The 23,065-nt window shown below is 52.0% G+C and overlaps 1 protein-coding gene across 11 annotated transcripts in view; it reads right to left on the reverse strand.

The window, feature by feature from the left end:
- Positions 1-14,417: 14,417 nt before the first annotated feature.
- Positions 14,418-23,065, reverse strand: part of ZC3H4 (zinc finger CCCH-type containing 4) — a 39,360-nt gene continuing 30,712 nt past the window's right edge. For 8 of the 11 annotated variants that reach the window (XM_059876747.1, XM_059876749.1, XM_005219289.5 and 5 more), the window contains 3 exons: positions 22,672-23,015; positions 19,341-19,589; positions 14,418-18,249 (listed from right to left, as the gene is read on the reverse strand). In XM_059876747.1, coding sequence (XP_059732730.1) covers positions 16,730-18,249; positions 19,341-19,589; positions 22,672-23,015 — 2,113 coding nt within the window. In that variant the 3' untranslated portion in view covers positions 14,418-16,729. The remainder of the gene's footprint in view (positions 18,250-19,340; positions 19,590-22,671; positions 23,016-23,065) is intronic. The other 3 variants (XM_059876748.1, NM_001205889.2, XM_059876752.1) reach the window with 3 other exon arrangements.

Genomic DNA, 23,065 nt, shown 5'->3' on the forward strand with positions numbered 1-23,065 from the left:
AACGGCCAAAAAATCAAAACTCGTGGTACTTAATGTAGAACGTTTGCAAAATCTCGAAGACTCCAAAGGAGAAAGTAAAACTCATCACTGATCCCACCAATGAACGGTTACTGGTAATATTTTGTTGTATTCCTATCCCGTCTTTTTTCTAGACGGGTGTAAAAGATTGCCGTTAGACAACTTAATTTTTTTCAGGTAACAGTCAATAATGAACACTGACCAGTGGCACTGAATATTTTCTCACTGCATAATTTTTTTAATTTAAAAATATTATTTATTTTGAACACAAGATGCAGGTTACAAAGTGCATCTAATGAAAAGAAACACACAGTACCTCCGTGGGGATCTAGTGGTTAAGAATCCGCGTTGCAATGCAGGGGACGCAGGTTCGATCCCTCAACGCAGGTTGAGATCCCACCTGCCACAATTAGGACCTCTTGCAGCCAAGTAAATTTAAAAGAATAGATGACCCCAATGATCTTCACATTTTGTATACAGTCACTCCCCACATCACATCAGGGCTGGTCTGTGTGACCAGTTGAATACTGTGGAAGTGACAGTGTGACTTCCAAGACTGGATCTTTTAGGTCCTTTATGACTTCCACCTTGTTCTCTCTAATCACCTTTTCTGTGGGAAACCAGCTACTGCATTTCGAGGATACTCAAGCAGCTTTGCGGAGAGGCTCACGTGGAGAGGAACTGAGGCTCCCTGCAAACATCCAGCAACAGCATGCCAGCCACACGATTGAATTTAATTGGAAGTGAACCCTCCAGCCCCCATCAAATCTTTGGGTGATCCTGGCCCCAGCCCAAGGTCATGGGAGACCCCAAGCCTGAACGACCCAGTTAACTCACTTCTGTAGGATTCCTTTTTTTCCCCTCATCACACATGTGGGATCTTAGTTCCCCAATCAGGGACTGAACTCATGCCTGCTGCATTGGAAGCAGGGAGTCTTAACCACTAGACCACCCGGGAATTCCCCAGATGTTTTAAATGAGCATCTAGTGATGTCTCTTCCAGCTTAAACCCTCCCACGAAGGGGAAGACCTTCCACAGCTTTCCATTGCCCCCCTACTAAAACCATGACTACACGACCTGCTGGGCCAGGCCCCTCTTGCCCTCTGCTCCTTCATCTCCCACTGGGAAGAGCTTGGATTTTATGGAGGGAGAGGCAGATTGGGGGTTAAACTTGGGGAGGGAGTTCAAATAGGCTGATAGTCTAAAAGATAGTCTGCCTGCTGGCAGTGAACAAGCATTAAATGGGCTTAAATGGGAACTGAAAATATTTGAAACACATTATTCACATTCTTGGCTGGTGAGATGGTTTAGGCAGATTGTGAGAGGGGGAGAAATTAAATACCAGAAAGGGTCAGAGAAGAGAAAACAAATCCTTTTTAAAGAGACAGAGCTGGCCAGTGGCCTCTGCACTTGTGATTAGATCAGTGGTTCTAATACGAATCGTCCAGGAACTTTGTTAAGACAAACATTAATGCTCCAGCCCCACTCTGGAGCCATGCCACCAGGACCTGTGGATTGGAGGGTGGGACCAGGCACTGGTGGCCTTTTACAGTGAATATATTAATATTTTTATTCACCACAAGAAAAGAAATGATAATTACATAATGCGATGGAGGTGCTCCAAGATAGTGGTAGTAATCACACTGCAATGTGTAATTGTATGTACAGATCACTGTGTGTCAAATTATCATAGTTACAATACAATCTCATACAGTATTCTATGTCAATTATAGCTCCACTAAAAAAAAAATATATATATATATATATATATATATTTTTTTTTTTTTGGTGCATCACTTGGCTTATAGGAATTTAGTTCCTGGACCAGGGATTGAACTTGGACCCTCCTCGGCAGAGTCCTAACCACTGGACCACCGGGAATTCTCTTAAAATTTTTTAATAAAATAATTGTACTTATTTATTTTTGGCTGTGCCGGGTTTTTGCTGCTCCTTGGGCTTTTTCTTGAGTTGTGGTGCTCAAGCTTCTCATTGTGGTGGCTTCTCTTGTTGCCGAGCACAAACTTAGGGCACGTGGGCTCAGCAGTTGCAGCTCCCAGGCTCTAGAGCACAGACTCAGAAGTTGTGGCTCCTGGTTTTAGTTGCTCCGCAGCATGTGGGATCAAACCCATGTCCCCTGCATTGGCAGGTGGATTCTTTACCCCCAAGCTACCAGGGAATCCCTAAGATTTGTTTTAAAAGAATATATTTGTATCAAGAACTGATTAGATGTCAGGGACTGTTCCAACATCTCTGGACACAATAGTGAATTCAATAAACCAAAGAGATAAACAAGAGGTAAAGAATAAGCTTTGGTGGCAGCCCATTTCAGAATGTGGAGGCGGATTACAACTGCATATTGTGAAGCCCATAGATCAGCCATTTATTCAGGTCGTCCTTGAACAAGATTTCAATATTTTGTCCAATGAGGTGTTCATGGCTCATTCCTCACCATCTGTTTTGCTCTGAGCAAGCTTAAGTCTGGCTTCTCTTCTCCCCAGATCAGATCAGATCAGTCACTCAGTCGTGTCCGACTCTGCGACCCCATGAATCGCAGCTCGCCAGGCCTCCCTGTCCATCACCAACTCCTGGAGTTCACTGAGACTCACGTCCATCGAGTCAGTGATGCCATCCAGCCATCTCATCCTCTGTCGTCCCCTTCTCCTCCTGCCCCCAATCCTTCCCAGCATCAGAGTCTTTTCCAATGAGTCAACTCTTTGCATGAGGTGGCCAAAGTACTGGAGTTTCAGCTTCAGCATCATTCCTTCCAAAGAAATCCCAGGGCTGATCTCCTTCAGAATGGACTGGTTGGATCTCCTTGCAGTCCAAGGGACTGTCAAGAGTCTTCTCCAACACCACAATTCAAAAGCATCAATTCTTCGGTGCTCAGCCTTCTTCACAGTCCAACTCTCACATCCATACGTGACCACAGGAAAAACCATAGCCTTAACTAGACGAACCTTTGTTGGCAAAGTAATGTCTCTGCTTTTGAACATGCTAACTAGGTTGGTCATAACTTTCCTTCCAAGGAGTAAGCGTCTTTTAATTTCGTGGCTGCAGTCACCATCTGCAGTGATTTTGGAGCCCAGAAAAATAAAGTCTGACACTGTTTCCACTGTTTCCCCATCTATTTCCCATGAAGTGGTGGGACCAGATGCCATGATCTTCATTTTCTGAATGTTGAGCTTTAAGCCAACTTTTCACTCTCCACTTTCACTTTCATCAAGAGGCTTTTTAGTTCCTCTTCACTTTCTGCCATAAGGGTGGTGTCATCTGCATATCTGAGGTTAGTGATATTTCTCCCGGCAATCTTGATTCCAGCTTGTGTTTCTTCCAGTCCAGCGTTTCTCATGATGTACTCTGCATAGAAGTTCAATAAACAGGGTGACAATATACAGCCTTGACGAACTCCTTTTCCTATTTGGAACCAGTCTGTTGTTCCATGTTGCTTCCTGACCTGCATACAAATTTCTCAAGAGGCAGATCAGGTGGTCTGGTATTCCCATCTCTTTCAGAATTTTCCACAGTTTATTGTGATCCACACAGTCAAAGGCTTTGGCATAGTCAATAAAGCAGAAATAGATGCTTTTCTGGAACTCTCTTGCTTTTTCCATGATCCAGCGGATGTTGGCAATTTGATCTCTGGTTCCTCTGCCTTTTCTAAAACCAGCTTGAATATCAGGACGTTCACAGTTCACATATTGCTGAAGCCTGGCTTGGAGAATTTTGAGCATCACTTTACTAGCGTGTGAGATGAGTGCAATTGTGTGGTAGTTTGAGCATTCTTTGGCATTGCCTTTCTTTGGGATTGGAATGAAAACTGACCTTTTTCAGTCCTGTGGCCACTGCTGAGTTTTCCAAATTTGCTGGCATATTGAGTGCAGCACTTTCACAGCATTATCTTTCAGGATTTGGAATAGCTCAACTGGAATTCCATCACCTCCACTAGCTTTGTTCGTAGTGATGCTTTCTAAGGCCCACTTGACTTCACATTCCAGAATGTCTGGCTCTGGGTCAGTGATCACACCATCGTGATTATCTGGGTCGTGAAGATCTTTTTTTGTACAGTTCTTCTGTGTATTCTTGCCATCTCTTCTTAATATCTTCTGCTTCTGTTAGGTCCATACCATTTCTGTCCTTTATCGAGCTCATCTTTGCATGAAATGTTCCTTTGGTATCTCTGATTTTCTTGAAGAGATCCCTAGTCTTTCCCATTCTGTTGTTTTCCTCTATTTCTTTGCACTGATCGCTGAAGAAGGCTTTCTTATCTCTTCTTGCTATTCTTTGGAACTCTGCATTCAGATGTTTATATCTTTCCTTTTCTCCTTTGCTTTTCGCTTCTCTTCTTTTCACAGCTATTTGTAAGGCCTTCCCAGACAGCCATTTTGCTTTTTTGCATTTCTTTTCTATGGGAATGGTCTTGATCCCTGTCTCCTGTACAATGTCACGAACCTCATTCCATAGTTCATCAGGCACTCTATCTATCAGATCTACGCCCTTAAATCTATTTCTCACTTCCACTGTATAATCATAAGGGATTTGATTTAGGTCATACCTGAATGGTCTAGTGGTTTTCCCTACTTTCTTCAATTTAAGTCTGAATTTGGCAATAAGGAGTTCATGGTCTGAGCCACAGTCAGCTCCTGGTCTTGTTTTTGCTGACTGTATAGAGCTTCTCCATCTTTGGCTGCAAAGAATATAATCAATCTGATTTCGGTGTTGACCATCTGGTGATGTCCATGTACAGAGTCTTCTCTTGTGTTGTTGGAAGAGGGTGTTTGTTATGACCAGTGCATTTTCTTGGCAAAACTCTATTAGTCTTTGCCCTGCTTCAATCCGTATTCCAAGGCCAAATTTGCCTGTTACTCCAGGTGTTTCTTGACTTCCTACTTTTGCATTCCCACTCACCCTCAAATGTAGTTTCCCTCGCCTCCTGAGGACTGAAAAGTGGGACTGGCCCCCTTGTCAGCTTCTCCTGAGAACCGCTGACCCATAGAAGACACACTTCCTGAGTGTTTTGCCAACCACGGTGGTTACTTTTCCTCAACTCATCAACTTCCCCTTTATGGGGAACCCCTCTTACTCTAGACAAGTAAAGACTTTTTCTGTTCGATTCTGAGAAGCTTGCATATTTCTGAGCTCAGAGCATTCTCCTTACTGCAAGTGGGCTTTTTGAATAAAGTTCTCTCAGTCCAGATTTGTTTTTATTTGACATCTCCATAAAGTTCTCTGGCATTCTTCATTTGGCTACTTCCTGGTTTTTTAATTGCTCTTGGGAAGCTTATCTGATTTTTCTGTTAATTTCCTGATTGGTTACTGCTTGTATATAGTATTTTTCTTGACTAAATGCACCTCTCCACATTATATCCTCCCACACCTAGGTATTCTCTTCCTTGTAAAAATAACTTCAAGGATGTATTCCAGAAAGTGAAGAGATGAACCCAGAGAAGAGGAGGTGGTGGGTTGTGAGGGTTTTCTACATGAAGGATCAGGTCTCCCTGTGACAATCCGAATAACTTGGTTTATGAGATTCTGGGTAATCTTTTTTTTTCCCCCCTATCTTTTGGCCATGGAGGATCTTAGCTCCCTAACCAGGGATCAAACCCCATGCCCTCTGCAGTGGAAGTGCAGCATCTTAGACACTGGACTGCCAGGAAAGCCCCTATGAGATTTTGGATAATACTTATTTCCTTCTTCCCATTTTTGGGGGATTTTTCAAAAGATTTTACCATGAAGATTGCTTTTGTAAGCTGGGGTGGCTGAGTGGAAGGGCAGAAGTGCCATTTGGTTTCTTTTCCCCAGCTTTATTGAGATATAATTAGTGTATACGTTTGTGTTTAAGATGCACAAAGTGATGATTCGATATGCAATATATATTGAGAAGTGAGTACCTCATTATAAGGTTAGCTAGAGTTGCCTCACTGGAAAAGACTCTGATGCTGGGAGGGATTGGGGGCAGGAGGAGAAGGGGACGACAGAGGATGAGATGGCTCGATGGCATCACCAGCTCGATGGACGTGAGTCTGAGTGAACTCCGGGAGTTGGTGATGGAAAGGGAGGCCTGGCGTGCTGCGATTCATGGGGTCACAAAGAGTCGGACACGACTGAGCGACTCAACTGAACTGAACTGAACTGAACACCTCCTTCACTTCACATGGGTACCACTGTTTTTTTTTTAACGTATGGTGAGACCATTTAAGATCTACTGTCTTGGGACTCCCCTGGTGGTCCAGTGGCTAAGATTCCTCACTCCCAACGCAGAAGGGCCTGAGGTTCAATCTCTGGTCAGGGAACTAGATCCCACATGCCGAAACTAAAGATCCCGTGTGCCACAACAAAAATCAAAGATGCTGTGTGCCACAACTAAGACCTGGTGCAGCCAAATAAGTAGATATTAAAAGAAAAAATCTACCGTCCTAGCAATCTTCAGGTGTACGATACAGTGCTGTTACCCAGACTCACCACGCATTAGGTCCCCAGAATGCATTCATCTTCTAACTGGAAGTTTGTGCCTGTTGAGGACCTTCACCTGTTTCCCAAGAAACGTCATTCTGAAAGCAGAACTGTCAGGGCCGGCCAAGCCACAGGAGCAGCTGGGGCCCTTCCCAGTGTCCCCAGAGCTCTTCTGTTCCCTACAGCTTCAGTGTCCTATGCCTCTCCGAACCTGGATGCCCCTGGGTGGACACTGACCTTCCGTCCACTTCTGGAGAAGCAGCTGTTGGAGTAAGGGATGTGAGGAGATGAGATGGAGGGGTTTGAAGGCTCTGGATGGGACCTCTGTTCTCCCTGCCTCTCAGACCCCGCTGAGTTGTACATCCATCTTTCTGCTGAAAGCAACTCCCCTTTCTGACCTCATGTCTATGCCAGCAAACTGCCCCTCCCTCCACCTTGGTGTCTTCCTCTGGGATTCTTGGGGGTTCCCTCACACAGTCCCTTCCTTTCCCTCCCACTTCCTTGGCCTCCAACCTACCAAGGATCAAGACTCTCCTTTACTGTGTCCATGCTCACGCTCAGTTGATCGGTCATGTCCGACTCCTTGCAACCCCTTGGACTGTAGCCCACCAGGGTCCTCTGTCCATGGGATTCTCCAGGCGAGAATACTGGAGTGGGTTGCCGTTTCCTTCTCCAGGGATATTCCCAACTCAGGGATTGAACTCAAGTCACCTGTGTCTCTTGCATTGGACGGGGGATTCTTTACCACTGAGCCACTGGGGGAATCTCCACTCACCTGATAAATTGCCTGCTACATTAATTTGGTTAGAACAAGAGACCTTTTCTGCCACTTGCTAGAAAATGGTCATTAGTTTACAAACCTATGATTTCCATGTAAGTGAGCCCCCTTTACTTGTGATGTCCTTGTTCAGTGAGAAACCTGCATGACCGTACAAGGCAATCCTATGTCCTGTACACCTACCGGGAGATCAGAGAGCTGTGTCCTTCCGGGACACCCATGCATCCACTCACTCCCTCTCCAGGCTTTCCTTTGGGGCTCACCTCCCACAAGATACGGTCTGTGCTTTTGGCACTTAGATGCCCACTGGCATGGAGCACTGGCTATTTGTCTTAACAAGGCCCTTCATGAAGACACATCAGGTCTCCATGAGGTGTATGAGAAACACAGACAGAAGACTGGATAAAGTGAGCTGTGTCAGGAAGAGTGAAGTAGAGTTCCTTCCAGGGAAGACGCAGAGCCCACTCTGATAATTCCTGGGACGTGCCGGGAAGAAAGGGAGGGTTAAGCAGGGCTTAGGCGTAAGGAGTCATCTCCCCGTCTCCTCTACCAGCTTGTCCCATCTCCTCTTCACTGCTGAGCCTCCTCAATAGTTGGGTTGCGACTCTGAGGACACAACAGAGTGAGGGCTGGGTCCCCTGCAAGAGTGGCAGCCCACACAGCAGAAGTCTTCACGGCACCCCTCAAAGACAGCCCCAGGACATGAGGAAGACAGTCGATGTATCTTAGACCCACGCTCGCTCCTATGCCTTCCTCTCTGCATCTGGGGCTAGAAGCCTGCAAACGATTTCTCTGTCTCTTTGCCAGCTGATTTCCTATTGGTTTCTGGCAGTTGGAAGGCAGTAAAAAATAAAAACTGGAGGAGGTAATGGGACAATCCATTCCAGTATTCTTGCCTGGAGAATTCTATGGACAGAGGAGACTGGTGGGCTATAGTCCGTGGGGTCACACGGAGACGGACGTGACTGAAGTGACTTGGCACACACACACACACACACACACACACACACACACAGAGAAGTCTTTTCCCCCCTTGCTTTTGGCAGTGCCCTGAAAGAGAGCTGCCAAGCTGAGAGTTCAGGGGTCCAGCCTGGTTCCTACTTCGGCAACAGAGCAGTCGCAGTCTCTAGGTGACACCACAGTACAGGATCTTAGTTCCTTGATCAGGGATTGAACCCAGGCCCTCTGCAGTGAGAGCATGGAGTCCCAACCACTTGACCGCCAGGGAACTCCCTACCCCATCATTTTCTTGTCAAGCCGACTCTAGGAATTCTAGCAGCTTCCTGCAGCTACTAATCAGTGGTAACCCGATTATGCCTCTTTTACCCTCCAGCCTTTCCAGCCTCTTGGTGTCCAATTCCCTAACTATATTTCCTCTAGCTTAAATGCCTGGAGTGGTTTCAGTTTTCCTGATCAGATACTGATGAAGAGGAAAGGAAGAACATTGCTCTGGATTTCTCTGATGACCCTGGCGTCTCTTCCTTGGAGCTGCCCTCTCCCCAAGATGACTCTGAAGCCAGACTGTCTGTATTTGGAGCCTGACTTGGCCACTCAGTAGCTATCGATCTCCCACTCCAGTACTCTTGCCTGGAAAATCCCATGGATGGAGGAGCCTGGTAGGCTGCAGTCCATGGGGTCGCTGAGTCGGACAAGACTGAGTGACTTCACTTTCACTTTTCACTTTCATGCATTGGAGAAGGAAATGACAACCCACTCCAGTGTTCTTGCCTGGAGAATCCCAGGGACGGGGCTGCTGTCTATGGGGTTGCACAGAGTCGGACATGACTGAAGTGACTTAGCAGTAGCAGCAGCAGCAGCTATCCATCTAGGACAAGTTGCTTAGTCTTCCTGGGTCTCAGTTTCCTTATCTGTGAAATGAGAACATAATAAGACCGACTTCATGGAGCTGTGAAAATTTTTCAATGCATGCAAAGCCACCCAGCACAGAGCCAACACTGACTCACGTGCTGTGTGTGTGTGTGTGTGTGTGTGTTAGCGGTTATTGTTTTAGTACAGGTGAATGTGAGGCCTTAAAATGATTTTGGCTGTCTGTTCTAAGACTGATGGTGGCCCTAGGTGAGTTAGTTTCCTGTCTGGTTTTCTTTCCATATAAAGTGAGGGTTTAGCGTGGAATGTGTGTGTGTGTGTGTGTTAGTCACTCAGTCGTGTCTGACTTTTTGTGACCCCACAGACTGCAGCCTGCCAGGCTCCTCTGTCCATGGAATTCTCCAGGCAAGAATACTGGAGTCTCCTGCATTGCAGGTGGATTCTTTACCACTGAGCCACCAGGGAAGCCCCTAACTTAACTTATATTAACCAAAAAAGAAAATTTAGTGCCCCAGTTTCACTGGCCACAGTTCCAGTGCTCAGTGGCCACATGTGCCCAGTGGCTGCCATATTGGACGACATGGAGAGAGAGCATTTTCATCACTGTGGAACATTCTAGGGGGCAATGCTGGTTGACAGAATAAGACTCGGCTAATGAGATGTCATGGTATTTGAAATTCGAAGAGCAGCCTGAAAGTAAGGGGGAGGGAAGGGAGCAGGAAGTTGACAAGAAGTACCTAAAGTTGACGTATCTTGAGAGGAACAGAGTAACCACCAGAAGAAATAATGAGAAAGTTTTTGCCTTTCACTGAGCTACTGGAGATATGCTAGAAGGGATACAATGGGTACTATGAACTGAATTGTCTTCCAAAAATTGATACGCTGAAGCCCTAACTTTTAAGTAATTAAGGTTCAATAAAGCCATAAAGTGGGGCCCTGATCCAATAGGATTAGGGTCTTTAGAGGAGATGCCAGTTTTCTCCCTCTCTCCGCCCAACCAACCCTCATTCCCTGGGTCCCACCCTCCGCCCCTGTCAGCTCACTCATTGGCTGGAGCAGGCAGTAGAGGCGTGGCCTCCACGCAAACCGGCGGCCTATTTCCAGACGCAGCAACTCACATTTTAAGATAACGACGCTCCCTGCAGCGAGGGATCCAGGCCACCACACCTCAGCAGTTGGCGATGTAGCCCGTGGCACAGCACCTGCAAACAATGAGGGACGCCCGGGAGCACTGGGGCTGGAGGGCTGGGGCTGACGTGGAAAACAGGAATGCTGGGTCTCCAAGGATTTCCAACTCGCCGCCTACTGGACACACAGTGGAAATGCACCTCCTGATGCCCTTGAAAAAGCGGGCTTAAAACTCCACATTCAGAAAACTAAGATTATGGCCCCATCACTTCATGGCAAATAGATGGGGAAACTGGGAACAGTGTCAGACTTTATTTTCTTGGGCTCCAAAAATCACTGCAGATGGTGACTGCAGCCATGGAATTAAAAGACGCTTGCTCCTTGGCAGAAAAGCTATGACCAACCTAGACAGCATATTAAAAAGCAGAGACATTACTTTGCTGACAAAGGTCTGTCTAGTCAAAGCTATGGTTTTTTCAGTAGTCATGTATGGATGTGAGAGTTGGACCATAAAGAAAGCTGAACACCAAAGAACTGATGCTTTTGAACTGTGGTGTTGGAGAAGACTCCTGAGTGTCCCTTGGACAGCAAGGGGATCAAACCAGTCAATCCTAAAGGAAATCAGTCCTGAATATTCATTGGAAGGACTGATGCTGAAGCTGAAACTCCAATACTTTGGCCACTTGATGCGAAGAACTGACTCATTGGAAAAGACCCTGATGCTGGGAAAGATTGAAAACAGGAGGAGAAGGGGAAGGCAGAGGATGAGATGGTTAGATGGCCTCACCAACAGGATGGATATGACTTGCAGCAAGCTCCGGGAGTTGGTGATGTACAGGGAAGCCTGGTGTGCTGCAGTCCATGGGGTCGCAAAGAGTCGGACATGACAGAGCAACTGAACTGAACTGACTGATGCCCTTGAAGTGAGGCTGGCTTCCGGACTTGCTTAGCTAAGGAAACAGCAGAATTGAAGTCCTTGACTGTGGGGAAGAAGCACTTAAGAGCTGGTGGGTTCTTCTCCACTTCCCCCACGATTGCCAAGTTTTCCCAAGGGTGGTGCTTCAGCCAATGTGGGTCCCTGGGTGACTGTGACGAGCAGAGCCCCCTGCTGACCCGTGGATGAGCCACTGAGACCTGGGAGTCACCTGGGAGGCCTGGGTGGCTCAGCAGTGAAGAATCTGCCTGCAATGCAGGGGACCTGGGTTCGATCTCTGGGTTGGAAAGATCTCCTGGAGAAGGGAACAGCTACCCACTCCAGTATTCTTGCTTGGGAAGTCCCATGGGCAGAGGAGCCTGGTGGGCTGCAGTCCATGGGGTTGCAAAAAGTTGGACACGATGGAGCAACTAAACAGAAACTTGAATACAAGCTCTTCTCTGCCCGTATCTGGAACACAGCCTTCAAGGCTCTCCAGGGCCTGCCAACCTTCCAAGCCCCAGGTGCCATCTGCCTTCTCTTTGCAGACTTCACTCCAGCCAACGGGTCATCCCTGTTAGAGCCTGGTGCCGACGACAGGATCTGGTCTGGAGAAGGTCCATGCCCTAAAGACTTGAATGATGCCTGTATCACCACTGCGGCTTCCAACTCCTGCACCGTCTTCCCCCTGCATGAGCCCCATGAGCACGTTCACCTTCCAAGTAGCCACGTGCTTGGCCAAGGATGCTGGATCTTTGATGTATAAGAACCAGACGTGAGACCTCTGTTGCCCTCTTGCTGTGGACCAAGGTAGGGAGGAGCACACAATCTGAGCCTGCCAAAGTGATTGAGAGGAAGCCTGAGGGGCTTCTGGGAAGCAGTTTCTTGCCCCTTGTTGCTCACTCGGTAAGTCCTGTCCAACTCTTTGCGACCCCATGGACTGCAGCACATCACACTTCCCGCTCCTTCACTGTCTCCTGGAGTTTGCTCAAAGTCATGTCCAGTGGTTCGATGATGCCATCCAACTATCTCATCCTCTGTCGCCCCCCTCGCCTCCTGCCCTCAACCCTTCCCAGCATCAGGGTCTTTTCCAATGAGTCAACTCTTCGAATTAGGTGGCCAAAATATTGTAACTTCAGCTTCAGCATCAGTCCTTCCATTGAATACTCCGGGTTGATTTCCTTTAGGATTGACTGGTTTGATTACCATGCAGTCCAAGGGACACTCAAGAGTCTCCTTTAGCATCACAATTTGAAAGCATCAATTCTTCAGTGCACAGCCTTCTTTATAGTCCAACTCTCACAGCCACACACGACTACTGGAAAAACCATAGGTTTGACTAGATGGACCTTTGTCAGCAAAGTGATGTCTCTGCTTTTTAATACACTGTCTAGGTTGGTCATAGCTTTCCTCCCAAGGAGTGTCTTTTAATTTCATGGCTGCAGTCACCATCTGTAGTGATTTTGGAGCCCAAGAAAATAACATCTGTCACTGTTTCCACTTTTTCCCCATCTATTAGTCATGAAGTGATGGGACTGGATGCCATCATCTTTGCTTTTAGTTGAGTTTTAAGCCAGCTTTTTCACTTCTCCTCTTTCACCCTCATCAGGAGGCTCTTTAGTTCCTTTGCTGTCTGCCATGAGAGTGGTAAAATCTGCCTTCTGAGGTTGTAGATACATCTCCTGGAAATCCTGAGTCCAGCTTGTGATTCACCCTGCCCTGCATTTCGCATGATGTGCTCTGCATGTAACTTAAATAAGCGAGGTGACAATCAGTATACAGCTTTGTCATACTCCTTTCTCAATTGTGAACCTGGCTCATAGATACACGGGAAGGTTCTTTTCTGCTGCTTTGCTTGGCTGCATGAGGAGGTAAAGGCTGGAAGCCCCTCTAGCTGTCTTGCCATCACAAGGGGTGCTGCTGTCCCAGACCAGCAGTGTGGAAGAGGGGCTGAACCTGGGTGAATTCAGAGTTCACCTGGACTTTACCAAGCCTGGACCCGCCCTACCAACCCTCTTACCTGGGATGATGGGTTCCTGCCTGTCGAAGGTAGCTGAGGGGGAGTCCTGAGTTACAGGTGAAATCGGCCATACTCAACGTGGATGAATTAGAAACACTCCAAATATCGGACCCCAGATTTATTTATTTTTGGCTGTGCTGGTTCTTCATTGCTGCATAGGCTCTTCTCTAGTTGCAGCAAGCAGGGCCTCCTCTCTAGCTTCGGTGCATGGCTTCTCATTGCAGTGGCCTTTCTCGTGGTGCAGCACACGTTCTGGGGCTCTAGGGCACTTGGACTTCAGTAGTTGCAACTCCTGGGCTCTAGAGCACAGTCTTCATAATTTGTGGTGCATGGGCTGAGCTGCTCTTTGGCATGTGGGATTTTCCTGGATTGGGGATGGAACCGGTATCTCCCGGGTTGACAAGCAGAGTCTTTACCACTGAGCCTCCAGGAAGCCCCGCAACAGTTTGATTTTAGCTGAGTGAGACTTATGTCACACTTCTGACTCCCAGCACTGTAAGGTATCAAGTTCCTGTTTTTTGTTTTTTTTATTTCACTGTTTCTGATTTAAACCACTTGGCTTGTATAATTTATATGGCAGTCATGGAAAACTGAGAGAGGCCCATCAAAACACAGAAACCAAATTAAGTCCCGAGAAGACGTGGCTACCCTCCAGGCCAAGACCTGCTCCCGTCTCTCCCTCGCAGAGCATGACCCCAGGTTAGCAAGAGGGGAATCTCTGGGTCCACTAAAACCCACAGCTGTGCAGGCTGGAAGTCCAAGGTCAAGCGGCAGCAGACTCAGTGTTGGGCGAACACCCTCTTGCTGGATGGCTGTCTTCACGCCACACCTTCACACAATGGAAGGGGTGAGGATACTCTGTGGGTTTTTTTTTAAATGGCACTAATAACTTTCACAAAGGCTTCATCCTCCTGACCTCCCAAAGGCCCCACCTCCAAACCCCATTGTCTTGGGCAAACAGATTTCCACAGGGGAATTTTGAGGCGACACAAATGTTCAATCTACAGCAGTCAGGACCCCTGTTTAAGCCAGCCCCATGGTCCTGAGGTCAGCCCTGGCCTCTTCTGTGATCCGCGTGGGTCGCCGGTGTCCAGAGCTGGAGCCGGGGGAAGCGGAGGCGGTCTGGAGGTGCCATCCCCACAGCGTCACTGCGACCGCCACCCAGGGACTGACTGGCCACTGAGGACAGACCCTGGTTGCAAGGCTGCGCCCCCCACCCCCTTGTCATCTCTGGGGCAAAGGGTGCTGGGGGCAGCACAGAGAAACAAGATCCGTAGATTAGTTGTTTTTTTTTTTAAAATAACTGCATCCTTTAATGGCAGTAATACAATTATTGGATTAAGAGACCACAGGAGAAAGGACAGGTGGTGTTTCTGGAAGACAGATACGGAGTACAAAAAGGGGGCGGAATAGAGTCATGCGACGATCATTGTAAAAATACAGTACGTTATATACATATTTGCACCGTCAACTTTCAACTCTGAAATAGTATTTACACTTTTGTTACAATCCTGGTTAGAGAACAATTTATTTTTTTTCTTTAAAAGCTCGGCCTGATGGCAAATGAAAATTTTGGGTGAATTCATAGTCCCATGAGGTTCTTAGGCTGAATGTTCCAAGAGGAGGGTTCCAGCTTCTATTTCATCCACAGATTTCAGTTTTAAAAAAGTATTTCATTTTGCTTCTACAAAAGAAAATTCTCAAAGGAGGGGAAAAAAAAACCAAACAACCCAACACCCAACCACAGCCACACTGCGTATTCTTTCTTATATTACAAACACCAGGGGCTGCAGCCCTCTGCTTCGAAGCCAACACTGGTGGCTGAAGAAAAATCTCATTAATGATTGTTAAAAAAAAAAAACAGAAAAAGACACAAAGACAAACCAAATCCCCCTGATCATGGTGCTCTGACCCTGTGGGGGTGCCTCCCCAGCCCTTGCTTCTGGCACCAGACTCTATGACTGTTCCTTTTCTGGGGAGGGGGTGTGGGACCTTCTTTAACCTCCCACCCCAGGGAGGTGGGAGGGGCAACCCTCTGGCTGGCTGGGACACCAGGCTTCCTCATTATTAGCAGGAAGTCAGCGCCCTTAAGCGAGGTGGCCGAGATGGCAGGATGAGGAGCGAGGCAGGAGAGAGTGGGCATGTGTGGGAACACAGGCCGTGTCCAGCTCCTGAGGTCACGGTGTGGGCCTCTTCTGGGCTCTGTGGACAGGAGAGGAGCTCAGCCAGGGTCCTGGGGGCGGTGGGGAGCCCAGGGCAGCCCTTTCGGCTCCCTTCCCGGCTCAGCCGGATGGATGAGAAGAGCAGGTCGCGGGCTGTGGGGTCCTTGCCCCGCTCACAGCAGGGGACCGGTCACCCTCCTGGCCCTGGCCAGCTTCCCACCGTGTCCTCAGGCCCACTTCCTGGACGTGGCCATAAAGCCAACACTGCACATGCCTCTGAACCCATGCCCCCTTTGGCTTGAAAGAAAACCAAACACACCAAAACCATGGGCCCTGAAGGTACACTATGAGGGGTATGGAGAGAGGGCGATGCTTTGCCGACCACCACCCCGGCTCCCTCCGTCGGGAGCATGGTGGCACGGCCACGCACGGATCCTTGAGCTGTCCCCAGAGGGGCTGGGGCCGGCACACTGGGCACGTGGCTCTGCCTTCCAGGGCCCAGGACAGAGCCTGGCATGCGGGGAGAAAGGAATGTCCACAAGACAGGGGCTAATACTGACGGAGAGCACACGGTCTGCGGGGCCGCCGCCCCGCACCAGCCCTGGCGACTCCAGGTCCATCTCTCACCCCGGAGTCTTCTGCCGCAGGCTGGCGGGCGTGGGTTCACAGGTGAACTCTGGACAGAGGGGGGCGGGGGCAGGGGGGCCCTGCAGGTGAATCCAGACGAGACAGCAGTGGGAAAGGACTTTGTTTCTCCTGGCCCAGGCAGCTTCCAAAGGCTCTTCTTTCTTGATACTTCCTCGCTTCCACTGGCCCCTGAAGCGGGTCATCATGGCCTGCACGCTGCAGAGGAGACGCAGAAATGCCTAGACCTGCTTCCCCGCGGGGCCTGCCCGCCATCTCGGCTCCAGCTCTTCTTGTTCATGCAACACTTCGTGCCTTCTTGACGCCTGCTGCTCCCTTCGTCCTGGGGGTGGGGTTGGGGGGGGTGGGGGTGGCAGCAGGAGGAGGGGCCCAGCTTTGCCCAGAAAACCCACCAGACCCCCAGCCGCCAGACTGGAGCCCCAGCCTTTAAGGGAGTCCCTGAAAATTGGGCCCGGCCAGGCCAGGCGGAGTGCCAGCTGGGCTGAGGCCCAGGGGACTCACGACTGCTCACATGCACGTGGAGGTTTTGTTGGCGGGCACCTAGCAGCCCCGCAGCACTGACCAGAAGTTAAAGATGGTTATATACAATTCATATGTTTTAAAGAAGATACTACTTAAAAAAAAAAACAAGATAGAGAGAGGAAAAAAGAAAACAGAATAGGAAGAAAGAAAAGAAAGAACACCCAAACCCCCTCCCCCCTCCCCCCAAGCCCCAACTCTGGTCACTGCCCTTAAATATTGCCCTGGGAAGGGTGGGGTGTGGGGAGCGCTGGACTCCGGCTTAACACTACTGGCAGAAAGGGGAGGCGGTGGGGTCGAAGCCTTTAAACACATCTTTCAGGGACCCAGCGTCCTGCTCACCCTCTTGGGCTGGGCTGTTGCCAGCAAATGGGCTTCCGGAGCCCGTCTTGGGTGCCGGTTTCACGGTCCCGAAGAGGGTGGGCACGGGCAGGTTGTGCACGCCGGGCTGGGGCAGGCTGCCCTCTGCTGATGGGGCACCCACAGCGGCAGCGGGGGCCGCGGCGGCCTTGGGCCGGGGCCGGTTGTAACTGTTGTATCTGTCCGTGGCCGTGGCCCCGTCGGCCCCGGGCTTCCCGGACTCGGGCTGTTCCAGGGCGGACTTGCGGACAAACGGGGGCTCCTTGGCCTTGGCGGCAGCAGAGCTCCTGCCATTGCCCTCAGGGCCCTTGGGTTGGGCGCCCGTGTCGGCGGCCGGCTCCGCGGCTTTGCCCCCCGCGTTGGGAGTCCTGGGGTCGTAGAGGCTGATGCCGCTCAGCACGCTGCTCTGGCCGCCCCCGCCGCCCTGGCCCAGGCCGCCGGCTGCCAGCACACGGGGGTCGTAGGGGGCGGTGGCTGGCGGGGAGGACTCCCCGCTGGGGCTGGCAGCTGGAGAGGGCACCTCGGCGGGGCCAGGTTTGGCTGCCCGGGAGGAGGCAGTGGCGGAGTCTGTGGGTTTCTGCAGCCGGGGGTCGGTAGGCGTCTTCCGCACTCGGGGGTCACTGGGCTTGTCGCCGGAGCCAGGGGTGGCCAAGGGGCCGGTGACGTTGACAGTCTTGAGAATGCGCGAGAGGAGCTCAAAGTCAGGCAGGCTGGAGCCGGCCGCACCAGCATCTGCAGAGTTGCCCGCGCGCTGCCGGGAGTTGGGGGGCCCCGAGGCGGCGGCGCGGTGTAGCCTGGGATCCAGCGCCGGCAGGGACTGCAGGGCGGCGGGCACGGGGGGCGCCGCCTCCTGCTTGGGCAGGGGCAGCGGGATCAGGTCCTCAGGGCTCCAGAGCACAGTGCGGGCGAAGCTGGGCCGGCTCAGGGTCACGTCCTTCTTGATGTGGCTGAATTGCTGCAGCTGTGACCGTGGGTCCCGCAGCGGGTGCCCAGGGAGCGGCTCCAGGGGAATGTTGACGGCCTTCTCCCGCAGGGCTCGCTCCCCTTCCTCTTCTTCCGCCGGGGGTGGCCCAGACCCCTTGGAGCCCCCGGGACCGGCAGGGCTGGAATGCAAGCCACCGTCGGGCTTGGAGCTGGGTAGGGAGCGAGCCAGTCGCGGGTCAGAGGGTCCGGTGTCACCTGGGCCTGACCCACTGGAAGCCTCGGCATGGCGAGAAAGCCTGGGGTCCCGGCTGAGGCGGGGGTCGGCCAGTCGGCCTCCTGTGGGGTGTCCCTTCTGGAGGCGGGGATCCCCCAGCCCACTGCCGCTCAGCTCTCCAACAGAAGCCTGGGGCCGGCTGGACGTCTGCTGCCTCAGCGTCTTCAGGATGGAGGTGACACTGCTCCCACCTTCATCCTCATCGCTTGAGTACCAGTTTCCAGTGTCACCTGCGAGCAAGCAGACAGGCGCAGGGAGATGGTGAGTGGTCACCATACTCGCCACCAGCCCTCTTGGATCCCACAGTAGCCTGCTCCCCACCTCTTATCTCTCAGAACCTCTATTTCTCTCGCTTAAAACACCTGCTGCTCACCCTCCCCACCACCACAGAATGGCACGAAGAGCCAGGGAGCTCAGGCCAAGCACGGAGCCTGGCAGGTCTCTGTCTATTGTGGACGGACCCTTCCCTGTGTATCGGCACCGAGCTAAGGACTTTGCCTTATTTGCCACAACCACCCAGGATACAGCGTTGTCACCACGCCCATTTGACAGATGAGAAAACAGAGGCACCGACACAGCACCCCGAGATCGGGGACAAAGCCAGGCCTGAGCTCAGACTCCCGAGCCCCAGGCTCCGGCGCTGCCTTCTCACCTGGGTAGACTCAGACCCTGCCACGGCAGACCCTGCTCTGGGTGCCCGTGAGCAGCAGCCGCTGCCTGGGCTCTCAGTGAGCTTGGGCTCCCAGACCCCTCACAGTGCTCCCGCACCCCAGGGCAGGCAGTCACCAGCTGTTAAGAGGCGGGGCCAGGTGAGCAGACGCAGAAGCTGGCCCGTGTCCAGCCTCCTCGGCAGGTGCAGTCGGAGACCCCGGGGAGGGGACTGTCCCGTTCTCACTGCCCCACTTGCTCCCCGGCTCCTGGCTGCACGCTCCAGATGCCTTTTCTGTCTGCCCCATTCCCCCCAGGGCGGATGCCACCAGGGCACCACTCAGCCCCACAAGACTCGGCAGCTGAGGTGGGGACTGTTACTGGTTTGGTCAGTGACTGGCTTTCATCTCTGGGCTTCCCAAGGACACAGTCTGGGGAGCAGGGGCTGAGTGTCTCCCTCCAGCCTCCTCTGCGAGGGTGCGGTCTCCTCCAGGGACCAGCCCACTGCCCTCCTCCACGGGACCAGGGTCTCGCCCTTGTCTGCAGGGGTCCTCCCGGCCACAGGCTCCTGTCCGACGCAGACCCCAGACCTAGGCACGCCCCACCACTCCCCGCAGGGTGGCCACGGCCCGCGCCCATCGGGGAGAGCCCTGCCCCGGGGGAGGACACGTGCCTTCCTCATTCTCCCGGTCCTGCTTGCTGCTCTCAGCCAGCCTCCTCGCTCTCTCCTCCTCCTGCTGCTTCTGCTGGATCCTCAGGTACAGGGCCCTCTGGGCCGAGGGCAGGAAGTCGGGGACACCGGCGCCCGGCTTCGGCCGGCCTGGGGGCCCTCCCTCAGAGAAGCTGTCTGGCTCCAGAGGGTGCTCGGGGAAGAGGTGCTCCCCAGGCTCCCCCGGCAGCTCTTCGTAGTGCCCGTAGTCCTCTGTGGCAGGGAAGAACCGAGCGTTCACGTCGGGAAGGGCCGTGCGGCACCAACTCCGACCCACCCGTGCCCTCAGCTGGAAAACCACCCCTGATGGCGATGGGTGAGAATGCACAGCCCACGCCCTCCTACCCTTCCCGGGAGGGGCCCTAGCAGTAGGGGACGGAGCAGCCAAAGGGGGAGGGGGAGGTCCCAACTAGGACGCAGCCACTGAGAATGGGATTCACGGTGAGGTTTAGTGACATGGGCAAATGCTCATGAGGTGAGAACAGGACGGAACGGCGTACGAATGTTTATAAAACGCAAAGAAAAGGCTTTGAAAAGACAGACGGAGAACAGGCCCTCTGGGAATGAGAGCGGGGGGAATGAGATTGGGGGAGGGGGTTGAGGCATCGTTCACTTTTTTACTCCACTCATTTCCCATCTGTTTTAAATACTTTTGATGAGCATTAATCTTATAGTCTCTTTAAATAAATAAATAAAGAAAAACACTCAATCTCACAGTAAGCTCATAATATGAGTTCAATCACAGTAAACAAAGACCCATAAAGAAAAGAAGAAAATACACCAAAACGTTGCTATGGCTACAAGTCCACCCAGAGGCTGCCGGGCGATTCCTTCTCCTTCCACAAATGTTTCTGGGCAGCTGCTACGTTTAAGGGAACGGGATGGGTGGGGGTGTTTCTCCAGCACAGCATCTAGGAAGCACCAGGTGGAAGGGCTTGCCATCTCTCCTGAAGGGTGGGCAGCGTCCGGCACTAGCCGCCTCCCTTCGCAAATGCTAAAGATAGAGCCAAGGATGAAGGGAACAGCATGTGGAGGTCTGTGACGAAGCGCCTAGAGACTGTGTGTGTGTGTGTGTGTGTGTGTTGGAGACAGTGTCCAGTGAGCACTGCCCACAGGCCATTCTGCAATGATGAAATTGCCCCGAACTGCACCTACTGAGTGCAGCGCCCCTACTGAGCAGCTGAAATGCGGCCAGCTCTACCAAGAAAGGGAGTCCGTAATTTAAGCTAAAGTTCCAGGAGTCAAACGCTTAAATCTTTTTAGAAAGATAAACACTTCCTGCTGCTGCTGCTGCTGCTAAGTCGCTTCATTCGAGTCTGACTCTGTGTGACCCCAAAGACGGCAGCCCACCAGGCTCCCCCGTCCCTGGGATTCTCCAGGAAAGAACACTGGAGTGGGTTGCCATTGCCTTCTCCAATGCAGGAAAGTGAAGTCGCTCAGTCGTGTCCGACTCTTCACGACCCCATGGACTGCAGCCTACCAGGCTCCTCTGCCCATGGGAGTTTCCAGGCAAGAGTACTGGAGTCGGTTGCCATTGCCTTCTCCGAAATACTTCCTATGTAATCGTATAAAGCAAAATGTGAAAAGCCACTTTCTTCCAGCCTCTGAAGTTCAGAACATGGGAACTCAGTGTGCCAGGCTGCTCTGGGCCACAGCCTCACTCCTTAAACAACAGTCCCACCCAGCCCCCCTGTAGCTGATGGTTTTACAACGCTGAATACCATTAAAGGCAACTGAACGGCACAAAAAGGGTAGATTTCACAATATGGGCATTTGAGTCAATTACGCCAGAGATATCATCACCAGCTGGACAGACTTTTTGCTTCCCCACCTGGACCTTCACGCATCTCACATCCATTGTTTAAAGGGGGAGGAGACCCTTTCGGTCAGGGTCACCTGCTTTTCTCATGTGAGAGCGTGTCACTGTCCTGGCGCCCTGCCCACACACCTGTTTTTATGTCTCCACATACTAGACGCCAGCGTAAACTCTACCCCGACCTCCAGCCTGGTCAGCTCCCTGATGCCCGTCGTCGACTCCACGTGGTGTTAAATGGGCACCTCGTGCTTTCGGCAGCCAAAGCGCAAGTGCTGCCCTCCTTCCTCCCAACCTGGCTCTCTGCAGCATCTCCAGCCCCAGGGACAGCGTGGGGCACCTGCCCAAAGACTCTGCCCCCCACAGGCATCCCCACCCAACCCTGCTGCCTTGGCCCCTTGGCCCCATGGTGCTTCCACACCCAGCCCTGCTGACTCCCAGTCACCCTGGGTGCCCCTTGCCTCACATCTGCCCAGGGTGACTCCAGGGCAGCCTGCAAGCTTCCCAGACTCCCCTCCATGCTATGAGCACCCATGGCCCCCGTGCTCCTCTGCTATCCCCATCCTTCCACCGAGCACACCTCACCATGGCCCACAGAGTCTCGTGTGCTTCTTTCCCCTGTCCTCCTGTCCCAAGCCACACGAACACCTGGGGAGTCCACCAACAAGGTGACTGGCTGGAACCTCTACCTGCTGCGGCTCCCCCCAAGCCAAGCCTTCCTCCCGCTTCACATCCCTCTCCCATTTGCTTCTCACTTACACCTCGGACAGGCGGTGTCACACCAGAGGACAGCCGCCCCCAGCCCGCCTCCACCCGTCACCCGTCGCCCCACTTTACTTCCAGCAATGACCGACGCCGACATGAGTGGCATGCTTATTGACAAGTTTCCTGTCTGCTTCTCACCACTGAAATGCCGTCCAGGCCTGCTCTGACCCCAGGCCTGGAAGCACGCCTGGCCCCCTGGACACCTCTCATCCTCCTAGAGGCTACACACCGTCTCCTGTCAAGCAGCACTGTCATCCAAGCACCCTGACAGCCGGACCTTTAGGTTGTTAACAACACATGTTCTCATTTTAGCAAGAAAGGAAGGAAAAGAGGAAGGAAGATGGTCAGTGTGGCAACAGAACGAGCACAGTCGAAAGGGAGCTCCAAGCCAAGAACCACCAGAAGCAGGCCACTGGCGGAGGGCACCTCAGCCATCAAGTTTACACCATTTGGCATCCACCCCCTAACTTCCCACACTCCCAGTCCACACACACCCAGCAAACTTACAAGAAACTAAGTTATAGTGATGATAACATCCCGCCCAGACTCAACAGGGTGGTGAATCCTACATCACTGAAAAGGTTCAGCCACTTATGGAACAGAGATGGAATTGGATTTATGTTTTCAAAGACTCAGACCAAGGAAGGAAACCCCAATATTCCTGACTACATTCCACTGTGCAGGCCCCAGTCGGCCCCCACCCTGAGCCCCGCATACCTGCGTCCCCAATGAGTCCCGGCTCCATCTCCATGCCCTCCTGCTGCTGGTAGAAGTTTTCATAGAAGTTCTGGGCTGGTGGGATGGGGGGCATCATTCCAGAATGCGGGGAGTCTCCGGGACCGTAGGGCATCATAGGAGGGCCGCCGGGGCCCATGGGTGGGCCGGGGTTCATGCCAGGGCCCATCGGCATATCTGGGTGCATGTCGGGGTGCATGTCAGGGTGCATATCTGGGTGCATGTCGGGGTGCATGTCAGGATGCATCGGGCCCCCCATCGGCCCTGGGGGTCCCATGTTGGGCCCAGGGCCCATTGGCCCAGGGGGTCCTCCGGGTCCAGGGAACCTGGAAGGAGACAATGGTGCCTGTGAGAGAGGCTGCAGAGAAAGGCGGAA

This window comes from Bos taurus, chromosome 18 (genome assembly GCF_002263795.3).
Source record: "Bos taurus isolate L1 Dominette 01449 registration number 42190680 breed Hereford chromosome 18, ARS-UCD2.0, whole genome shotgun sequence".
Taxonomy (NCBI): domain Eukaryota; kingdom Metazoa; phylum Chordata; class Mammalia; order Artiodactyla; family Bovidae; genus Bos; species Bos taurus.